This window comes from Choloepus didactylus, chromosome 14 (genome assembly GCF_015220235.1).
Source record: "Choloepus didactylus isolate mChoDid1 chromosome 14, mChoDid1.pri, whole genome shotgun sequence".
Classification (NCBI taxonomy): Eukaryota; Metazoa; Chordata; class Mammalia; order Pilosa; family Megalonychidae; genus Choloepus; species Choloepus didactylus.
The window spans coordinates 72,879,131-72,890,266 of NC_051320.1; the positions used below are offsets into that span (position 1 = coordinate 72,879,131).

General features: G+C 37.2%; 1 protein-coding gene across 1 annotated transcript; it reads left to right on the plus strand.

Annotated features, from left to right (window-relative positions):
- Positions 1-936: 936 nt before the first annotated feature.
- On the plus strand, positions 937-10,894 carry UTP23 (UTP23 small subunit processome component). Its single transcript, XM_037803408.1, has 3 exons — positions 937-1,198; positions 8,271-8,445; positions 9,209-10,894. The coding sequence occupies exons 1-3, from the start codon at positions 1,011-1,013 to the stop codon at positions 9,590-9,592; spliced, it is 747 nt and encodes a 248-aa protein (XP_037659336.1). The 5' UTR covers positions 937-1,010; the 3' UTR covers positions 9,593-10,894.
- Positions 10,895-11,136: the final 242 nt, after the last annotated feature.

An 11,136-nucleotide genomic window follows, 5' to 3' on the forward strand; every position in this document is an offset into this window, starting at 1 on the left:
AAATTCCATACTGCTCATTATTTGATTATTTTGCTTTGAATTGGAGTGGATATTTGGCAGTTTGCCACTGGGAACTAAAAATTTTCTGATTTGAGCTGGGCTCTGAAAAATAATCCAGTCTTGTCAACAAATTTGACAATGAAGAAGATGAACTCAGCTCTCTTGGGGAGTTGCTCAAGGTCAAATGGCTTTGGTTAGTGGCAGAATGAAGACTCAAATTCAGGATTCTGACTCTTGGAAAATGAAGCACTTGTGATTGTGTTCCAAAACATTCCATATGAGTGACTTACAAGTTTTAAGGCAAGGCAGGAATGCAATACTGTGGGACCCTCTGTTCTAACGTATGGCTCCTGAGTCAGTGTAGTTCCTATGGGGTGCAATAAGAATATTTGAATTTCAGGCAGGCGACCTGGGTTCCAGTGATAATTCTGACACTCGTGAACCACGTGCTCTTAGGCTTAACTTCTTTACGGGAAAGAGCAAGCAGTACAAACCCAGGCATTCATGGTTGCCCAATATATGTTGGCCCCTTTCATTCCTTCACTTGGGAATTATAAACATTAACGGGAATAATGTACGGTAAATCACTTAGGACAGTGCCTGGGCCACATCAAGGTTCAATATTATTATTATTTCTTAGTACCGAGAGACACCTTTGAGAGGCTACTGAGTGCCAGGTAACATGCTAAACGCATCACCCAGGCTTCCTTTCACTCTGGCCCAAAACTGCCCACACGCGCCCTGTGCAGAGAAGCTTGAGCCGCAGAGATTTCCCCGCCAAGGCGCCAGCTCAGCTTCCCCTCCCCTCAACTAAAACGCAAGCACCACGAGTGAAACGCGCACTTGCGTTGCGTGACGACAACAGGTGGGCAGGGACGAGAGATGGGGGCGTTTGCTTCCGGGGCTAGATGGGCTTTATTTCCGGGGGAGCCGCACTACGGGTAACGGGCAGTGACTAAGGCTTTGCTGCTGTCTCCTGGTCCGGCGGCTTCTGCCCTGGTAGGCCAAGTATGAAGATCACAAGGCAGAAACACGCCAAGAAGCATCTCGGCTACTTCCGCAATAATTTCGGGGTCCGGGAGCCGTACCAGATATTGCTGGACGGCACATTCTGTCAGGCGGCGCTGCGGGGCCGTATCCAGCTGCGAGAGCAGCTGCCCCGCTACCTCATGGGGGAGACGCAGCTGTGCACCACCAGGTAGGCCCAGTTGGGGCAGGAGAGGAGGCGCGGGGCTGGAGGGTTGTGGTACAGGCCAGGGCTGCTGCTCACAGGGGTTCATTCCACAAACACTGCAAGCCCACTTGGAGCAAAGCGCCCCGCCCTCGAGGAGTTGACGGTGGAGTGGAAACGCTAAGGAGATCATGAAAATATTTACGCGTTTTGACGAATAAGAACATGCGTCTTGTATTCATATAGACCTGGCTTTGGATCCTGGGTCCAGTCCTGCCTGTTCTGTCATTTCGTGCAAGTTATTTAACACAGATAATAACTATAAAAGTGCTGTAAGAATCAAACGAAGTATCGTGTATATAGAGCGTTTATCAGTATCCAAACATAACTCTCTTTAAATGGTTGCTGTCGTTTGCATAACTTTTTCTAGTTTAAACCAAAATTTTTCGAACCTCACAACCGCCTGTGAGGTAGCATTTTCGATTCCCAGGAAAAGAAGCCAGGCCTCAAGATTTATTTAACTTTTTATAAGTACCAGCTATACGCCAAGAACTGCTCCAGCCACTGAGGATAACTTGGTGAACAGGACAGACAAGTTCCCAGTCCTTGCTGCCAGTGAAGTGCTTAAGTCAATCTGCAATCCGTGTTTTTTGACTACCCAGGTCTGATATTTTCCCACTTCAACAAGTGTGCGAACAGTTAGGATGGAAACTTGTGGGGGTGTGAGGGAGAGAGAGTGGAATCATTGGTGGTTTCATCGAGGAGATAACATTTGAGCCCAGTCACAGTTCAGTCCTGAGGGGAAGGACTAATGACAAAAAAGAGATAAGTGATATTCGTTGTTGTGGAATCACTTGAGTAAAGGAGTAGAGTTGTGAAATGCTTAGGGAAAAGGTTAGAACACAGAGTATAGTTAGAAATGAAACTGGGAAGAATGTAAATTGAGGTTAGATCTTGAAGAAATACTATTGAGAAATTTAGGTTTTTTTCCATTGTAGAATATTGACTTTTTTAAAAAAGTAGAAAAAGAAAATTAAAATTACTCCGTACCACCACCCGTGGTTAACCACTGTTAACATGGGTTGTATCATCCATCCAGATCTTGATACTCACACACACACACAAGAATAGTCTCTTACTGTGCATATTATGTTAATGCTCTGCTTTTCTCACTACTCCATGAACAGCTTGCCTTTTGTTCAGAGCTTCCCAAGCAGTGTACCTGGGTTACAGATAGCCCAAAACTTTTGATCCTCTCAGTCTTAAGAGCTGCCAGACAAGTCATAAGATGGCCTGTGCCCCTGAGTTACTTCTGGCTACAAATAGCCTGTTCACTTTCCCCTGTAAACTAAAGAAAAATTAACATTTTTAATATAGTACTGTGATATATAAAAAAGGTTGAGAAGTCTGCATGAAATTATGTTCTGCAAAAATTTTTTCTAAAGAATTCATTTATTTTAACTTTGGGAATCTTTAAAACATACACAAAAGTAGAATTGTATAATGAAACATCTATCACCCAGTTTTTGCAATAATCAACATGACCAGTTGTTTCATCTGTTCTTCCCCTTACTGATGGGATACTTTAAAGCATATGATTCTGTCAATTCTTTGCATGCATCCAGGAAAGATAAAGATGCCTTTTTAAAATCAGGATCCAAAGAAGGTACATAAATTCCATCTGGTTTCTATGTCTCTTAGGTCTTTTTTTTTTTTTTTCTTTTTTCTTTTTTTTTTTCTTTTTATTTTCTGTTTATGTTTTTAAGAAATTATATATATATATATATTTTTTTTTCCTGCAGAATGTCTTTTTTTTTGGTATTTGGCTAATTGCATCTCCTTTAACAAGTCTTTTTATGTTCTCTGTTGACCACTAGTTAGTTAACATCTAGGGAGCTTAAGCATATTCAGTTTGAAGAAATTTGCGGTTTAATTTGAGGAAGTAGAGCAGCAAAATGTTATCAGACCTGGGTTTTGTTTTAGAAAAGATAGCTGCAGCAATGTGAGGGGTAAATTGGAGAAGCAAGAGAATGAAGGAAGGTGAATCTGCTTTGTGGTTGTTCAGTCAAGAAATAATGGGAGCCTGAATCTGGAAAGGGTTTTATGTGAAGACATTACTGAGGTAGGTAACAGCTGATGGAGTGAAAGTAGCAGTGAGAAAGAAATCAAATATGATTTCAGATTTCTATCTGGGGTGTCTGGTAGGGTGGAAATAATTTCATAGAATAGTAACCTCTGGAGAAGACAAAATTTGGGAGTGGGAAAGTAGAGAATTTGATTTTAGAAATGGTGAGTTTGAAGAGCTCTTGACTGGGTATCCATAGGAAAACATTCAATAAGTAATCAGAAATTTGTGCCTAAAGTCAAGATAGAGTTCTAGACTGATGATCAAAGAAAGCAAAATATCTTTTCTTTTTTCTTTTTTTTTGTTTTTAAAGGGGAGGTTAAAGAAAAGTGAGGCAAGATAGCATCTGACAGGGGCTGGATAGGATTGAAGAAACCTTTTGAGTCAATAGTTGTCTCCCTCTCTTTTTTGCTCATTTCTGCTTTCCCATAAAAAGTGCAGATTTTGGGAAGACATGAGCTATAAACCAATAAGGTTTAATAAATATGTGATTCTGGTTGGGTAGTTTATAGATGACACTTTGAGAAACATTGGCTTATATTAATATAAGAATGTAGAGTGAAAGGAAATTGTCCAACTCAGAATTGGAGGGCTCAGGGAGAAGCAACAAGTGTCAGGAAAGCAGACCATGTAACCATTATATCCATGTTTGAATCCTGCTCCATCACATTAGCTTTGTAACTTAAATTACACGACTGCCCTAGCCTTATTTTTTTTTTTAATAAAATGGGAATAATAGTACTCAGAGTTTTGTGGGGATTAAACAAGTTAATCGCACTTAATAAGTGGTGCTGTTCTGCGAAATTTTCATTCAATCCTTGAAAAATATTGTTGTACCTTCTTTGTGCCAGTTATTGTGAACTATTTTAATTGATGATCCTCCACATTGTGATTTCTTTCTAAGCTATACTGTTTTTGTTTTTTTGGAATAGTTATATATCATTTTCTGCTCTCATTCTTTAAGATACTCTTACTCTTTGATTCTTTTCCTTGCATCCATAATTTAGGGCCTCAGATTTTGAAATGATGCCTATATACTTATGTAGCCTAGTGTTTTCTTTGGTACTGACAGCACAGGCTTTGTTCCCTATTTTTTAAAGTCAGGGATTGTGTAGATTCCCAAATTATATCCCATTGAATTTTATAAAAATATGTTTTTTGGAATTTTGGGTATGTATTTTTTTTGGGGGGGGGGATGCATTTTTTTTTTTCTTTTAATTATTGTGATTGTTCACATACCATACAATTATTCAAAGATCCAAAGCGGTACAATCAGAAATGGTACAATCAGTTGCCCCTGTACCCTCACAGTTGTGCATCCATCACAATTAATTTTTGTTCAATTTTTAGAATATTTTCATTACTCCAGAAAAGAAATAAAGACAAAAAAAAAAGAGAAAGAAAAGGAACTCAAATCCTCCCATATCCCTAACCAACCCCCTCTATTGTTGACTCGTAGTATTGGTGTAGTACATTTGTTACTATTTATGAAAGAATGTTGAAATACCACTAACTGTAGTATATAGTCTGCAATAGGTATATATTTTTTTTCCTATATGCCCCTCTATTATTAACTTCTAGTTGTAGTGTCATACATTTGTTCTGGTTCATGGAAGAGATTTCTAATATTTGTACAGTTAATCTCAGACATTGACCACCACAAGGTTCACTGTTTTCTACATTCCTATCTTTTAACCTCCAACTTTCCTTCTGGTGACATACATGACTCTGAGCTTCCCCTTTCCACCACATTCACACACCATTCAGCACTGTTAATTATTCTCACAACATGCTACCATCACCTCTGTTCATTTCCAAACATTTAAGTTCAACCTAGTTGAACATTCTGCTCATACTAAGCAACTGCTCCCCATTCTTTAGCCTCATTCTATATCTTGGTAACTTATATTTCATGTCTCTGAGTTTACATATTATAATTAGTTCCTATCAGTGAGACCCTGCAATATCTGTCCTTATGTGTCTGGCTTATTTCACTCAGTATATTGCCCTCAAGGTTTCATCATCCACCCTTTTTTTTTTTTTAAGATGGTTTTGTTCACACCCCATACATTCTATCCTAAGTAAACAATCGATGCTTCCCTGTATAGACACACATTTATGTGTTCACCACCTCTCACCACTATCTATATAAGTATATCTCCATTTCTTCCACAAAGCAGGAGGAAGAGTCAAAGAAGGGAGAGAGGCAAAAGAAAAAGAAAAAAAGAGAAAAAAGAAAACAAACAAACAAACAAAAAAACATGACAGCTAGGAAGCAGCAAAAGGAAAGATAAACTTAGATCAAAGTAGAATAAAGAGTCAGACACCACCACCAGTGCCAGGAGTCTCACACCGCTCCCCCATGACTCCCTGGTATCTGCATTTACCATGGTATATTGCCTTTGTTACATTAAAGGAAACATGATACAATGATTCTGTTAAGTATAGTCTCTAGTTTACATTGATTGTATTTTTCCCCAAATACCTCCCTATTTTTAACACCGTGCAAGGTTGACACTCATTTGTTCTCCCTTATGAAAAACATATTTGTATATTTTATCACAATTGTTGAACACTCTAGGTTTCACTGAGCCACAGTCTCCATCTTTCCTCTTTTCTTCTGGTGTCCCACATGCTCCTGAGCATATTCATAGTTATCTCTTTCAACCATATTCATAGTTATCTTTGTTCAGTGTACTTATTACTGTGCTACCATCACCCAAAATTGTGTTCCAAACCTCTCACTCCTGTCTTTTCCCATCAGTCTGTGATGCTCCCTTTAGTATTTCCTGTAGAGCAGGCATCATGTTCACAAACTGTCTCATTGTCTGTTTGTCAGAGAGTATTTTAAGCTCTACCTCATATTTAATGGACAGTTTTGCCAGATATAGGATTCTTGGTTGGCAGTTTTTCTCTTTCACTATCTTAAATATATCACACCACTTCCTTCTTGCCTCCATGGTTTCTGCTGAGAAATCCGCACATAGTCTTATTAAGCTTCCTTTGTATGTGATGGATCGCTTTTCTCTTGCTGCTTTCAGGATTCTCTCTTTGTCTTTGACATTTGATAATCTGATTATTAAGTGTCTTGGCGTAGGCCCATTCAGATCTATTCTATTTGGAGTACACTGCACTTCTTGGACCTGTAATTTTATGTCTTTCATAAGAGATGGGAAATTTTCATTGATTATTTCCTCTATTATTGCTTCTGCCCCCTTTCCCTTCTCTTCTCCTTTTGGGACACCAATGATACATTCCTGTATTTCATTTTGTCCTTAAGTACCCAGAGACGTTCATATTTTTCCATTCTTTTCTCTATCTGTTCTTTTGTGTGTAGGCTTTCAGGTGCCTTGCTTTCCAGTTCCTGAGTGTTTTCTTCTGCCTCTTGAGATCTGCCATTGTATGTTTCCATTGTGTCTTGCATCTCTTGTGTTGTACCTTTCATTTCCATAGGTTCTGCCAATTGTTTTTTCGAACTTTCCATTTCTGCCTTATGTACACCCAATGTTTTCTTTATAACCTTTATCTTTTCTGCCATATCTTCTCTAAACTTTCTGAATTGATTTGGCATTAGTTGTTTAAATTAGTTGTTTAAATTCCTGTATCTCAGTTGAAGTGTAAGTTTGTTCCTTTGACTGGGCCATAACTTCATTTTTCTTAGTGTAGGTTGTAGTTTTCTGTTTTCTAGGCATCTGACCTCCTTGGCCACCCATCAGGTTTTCCCAGACAAGAACAGGCCAGGTCCCTGAAGGAAGAAATATTCAGTATCTGGTTTCCCTGATGGTGTGTCTTAAAGGATTGACACACCGTGTGCTTTTCTCCCCAGCAGGTGGCACCTGTCAGCCCATCACTCCAGACTTGTGTAAGGAGGTGTGGCCCGTGGCTGTTTTCCCCCAGACTCTGGGGTCTGGTTCTGAACGGAAGGCAGGTAGTAGAGCTGGGCCCCACCTCTTTCCTCTTGGGAAGATATACCCCAGATTTTATGCTGCGATCTCAGGCATTTCTTCCATTCCAGATTGTTGCATGTGTGGACAGTAGCGGTCGTCTCCCAGCGGTTATTCCAGATCTTTTACTAGTTGTTCCTTATTTTTTATTAGTTGCTCTGGGGGGAGTAACTAACTTCCACTCCTCTTTATGCTGTCGTATTCTCTGTATTTGTTTTTGAGGCAGCTCTAAATCTTAACAACTAATATTTTATTCATTACTGAGTAAAATATTGTTCATTTGCCTAATATATTCTAATTAGTCATCTCCATCAAAGTATTTCAAATTTTTGAAATTCCTGCCCTATAGAATCATTTGAAATGAGGAAACTGGGAGAGGTTGTGACTGGATCTAGGCCACACAGTTCAGTGTAAAGTCTCCAACACTTAAAACCAATGGGAATGGGAATGTATACTTTGAAAATAACATGTGATTTTTTTTTTAAATGACCTGTTGACTTGAGAATTTTTACTTTTATAAATTGAAAATATTCTGAAAGTGTATTGATTTTTACTTGAAGCGGAATCATATAGCACTTTGCTTAGGAGCAAGAGATCTGGTGTCAAACTGCTTGGATTCATATTTCAGCTCTACCACTTGTTAGTTTGAACTTAGGCATGTTACTTCAAGTCTTTTAGAAAGGGGTTCTCCAAAGTAAGAATAATCTTAAAGTAAGCTGCCTAACTTCATAGGGTTGTTTTGCAATTCATTGAGAATTATGTACAGAGTAACTAAGCATGCTGCCTGGCACACAGTAAGTGCTCAGTAAATGTAGCTATTATTGCTTTTCTTTCTACTTGATGCATGCATTTTCCAGGTCTTCTCTTTTAAAAGTGAAATGTCAAGTTTAAAAGCTGATTTGTGGCTGCTCTGTGGCAAATTCAGATTGTTAAAAAAAAAAAAAAAAGAGTATTGTTTTCTACTTGCTTTATGTAAACAACTAAAATGCATCTGTTATAATTACAGGCCATTAATGAAATTTTTTTTCAGATGCGTCTTAAAGGAGCTAGAAACTCTGGGAAAAGACTTATATGGGGCAAAACTGATTGCACAGAAATTCCAGGTTCGAAATTGTCCCCATTTCAAGAGTGCAGTGAGTGGATCAGAATGTCTGCTTTCCATGGTTGAAGAGGGAAATCCTCATCATTATTTTGTAGCCACACAGGTAATATACAGAGTAACTTTATCCATTTTTGTACTCAGAAAATAATTTAAAAATTAAGAAATTATAGACTACAAGTGTGATAATGATTTAGGGTTCTCGAAGGAAAGTTAAGTAGAGCAAAGATTTTACGTTCTTTATTCATGAATGTCTTTTCATGTTCATGTATTTCATACAGTTTCTCAAAAAGGCATGGTTCATATTGTTTAAGACCTTACTACTCACTGACATGGAACTGTTTCAGGCTTTTCAAGACTTGGGAAGAAGGAGAAGAGACATTGTTTCAGGGTTGATATTAATAAGTTCACATACATAGAAATTTGCTTAGATATACTTTCTGAATTATATACAAGTAGAGTCAGAGCTGAGTCTAGAATCTGAGTCAGCTAATTCCTATGTCATTTCTATTCCTTCAGCCTCTTCAAGCATTCTTGACCCTTTGTGAGGCATATCTTAGAATAGAAACAAGGGAAACCTCCTAACACATTCACTTTTGCATTAGTTTGGCAATTTTTTGTCCCAGAATATTTGCTACTTACATTGTGCTCAGTTTTTGTTTCTCTTCCTTTTATCATAAAATACCCCATATCAGTGAGACCAGTTGTTTTAAAAAATGAAATACGTGATCTTTTTTTCATGAAATCTATGATCTTTGTTTTTAATAACCTCAGAAAATTTCTTAGAAAACTTTTAGAAATCTTATTTTAAGGCACCTTAATGTAATTGAAATACTTGAACTACATAATTTTATTTTTCTTTTTAATAGGATCAGAATTTGTCTGTGAAAGTAAAAAAAAAGCCTGGAGTTCCTCTCATGTTTATTATTCAGAACACTATAGTCTTGGACAAACCTTCTCCCAAAACAATTGCCTTTGTTAAAGCTGTGGAGTCAGGTCAGCTGGTCTCCGTGCATGAGAAACAAAGTATCAAGCAACTCAAAGAGGAACAGGGTTTAGTGAAAAACCCAGAACAGAGAAGAAAAAAGCGCAAAAAAGTAAGTGGCCCAAATCCTCTTAGTTGTTTGAAGAAAAAGAAGAAAGCACGGGATACAAAACCATTTTCTGCTTCTGATAAGAAAAGAAAAAGAAAAAGAATCCGGAACAGATCTACCTCAAAAGTACTTTCTGAGAAGCAGAACGCAGAAGTATAATGAATCCTTTGGGTAACTTTTAAAGACTTTCAAATGTGAAAAATAAATTTATATTTAAAATTGTGTAAGTACTTATGATAAAAGACTAAACTTATTTTTTTTAAATGAATATGGACCCATAAGCCTCTGCCTAAAGTTATTTGTAAAATAAAAAGAGTGGATAGGTTTAGGTGCAGGAGTATTTTACTTTTCTCTTGGTGATTTTGGCAGCTTGTTTTTCAGTGTAAACTTAGTGTCCTGTCTCTTCTCCCACTAAAACATTCTATGCAAATAATGCTAAAAGTATGTGACCAAAAAAAAAAGGCAGTCCCTCTTTCCCATTCACAGAGGAAACCTTTTTCAACTCTTCTAGTTGTTGTAGAATTTACCTTTATATTTCCATATAATATGAACACATTGCTATCTATTGATCCGTCCGTTATCTCCACTCATTAGAAAGAATGGAAATATTTGCTTGCTTATATTCCTCCCCACAATCTCACTGTATGTTAATATTTCAGTTTTTCATTCCAAATTCAGTATTTTCATTTTTATGACTATAAACATTGTTCACTGCTGATCCAAGTAGCATGTTGTGATTACATTTATTTCTAATATATTTTTGTTCTTGAAGTTAATAATTACCTCATTTACTTTGAGCATCTGACTTAATCTTGCTACATTCTCCAGTAACTCTGTTATGGACATTACAATTTTATTTTCTATATGGTCATACCCATCAGATAACAGCAGGTCATTTTTTTTTTTTTTTCACTTGGAATATACTTCTCTGCATCCCTCTGACATTCTCCATTGTAGACTGTTTTTTTTGCCCAACATGTCACACAGCTATCACCCAGGCACTTCCTCTTGCCCTTATCCAGGGAATTTATTTTTGTTGCTTATATTTCCTAGATCCTTTGTTTTACTCTTTTTTTTTTTTTTCCTTTGTTATGGTAGAGCATAGCTAGTATTTTTTTGAGAAAGGGTGTATAGGAAGTATATTTCCTGAGGTTTAATGTGTCTGTCTACCCTCATATTTGTTGTACTGATAATCTAGTAGAATTCTCAGTGGAAAATCATTTCACTCAGTTTTTCTTGATTACCTCCTAAAAGGTGTTTATAAGGTGCTAGAGGAAAAAAATTCCTTTACTTTTTTTGAGTTCCACTTGTTCAACAGGGAGGATTATTATTTTTTTAGATGTGAATGTTAACTTCAATAGCAAGAATCCCAAAATAATAACTCTTTTTAAGATTGTTTCATGAGTGTTAATCCCAAAGTGTCTGAATTAGTCTGTGTCAATAAAGAATTGAATAATCAGACTTCTTGTTTTCAATCCCTTCTTTCCCAATTGTTTTAGTCATCAATCAGGCCAAGATGAAAATGTTCTTTCACTGTAAGATTGAAGTATAAAGTTGTTGGAAAAATGTGAAATCCAATCCATAGCTCCTGACTTGGGGCTTTCTGTGACATTGTAGAGCAGTCTTAATCCGTACCATCAAAGTATCATGATCAGTTATGAAATTCTTCATGAATAAATTCTTACTAATGGCCAAAATCAAAG

Coding starts and splice junctions, on each gene's coding strand:
- UTP23 (XM_037803408.1), top strand. CDS start 1,011: ATGAAGATCACAAGGCAGAAACACGCCAAGAAGCATCTCGGCTACTTC. Junction 1,199..8,270: donor ACGCAGCTGTGCACCACCAG/GTAGGCCCAGTT, acceptor ATTTTTTTTCAG/ATGCGTCTTAAAGGAGCTAG. Junction 8,446..9,208: donor ATTATTTTGTAGCCACACAG/GTAATATACAGA, acceptor TCTTTTTAATAG/GATCAGAATTTGTCTGTGAA.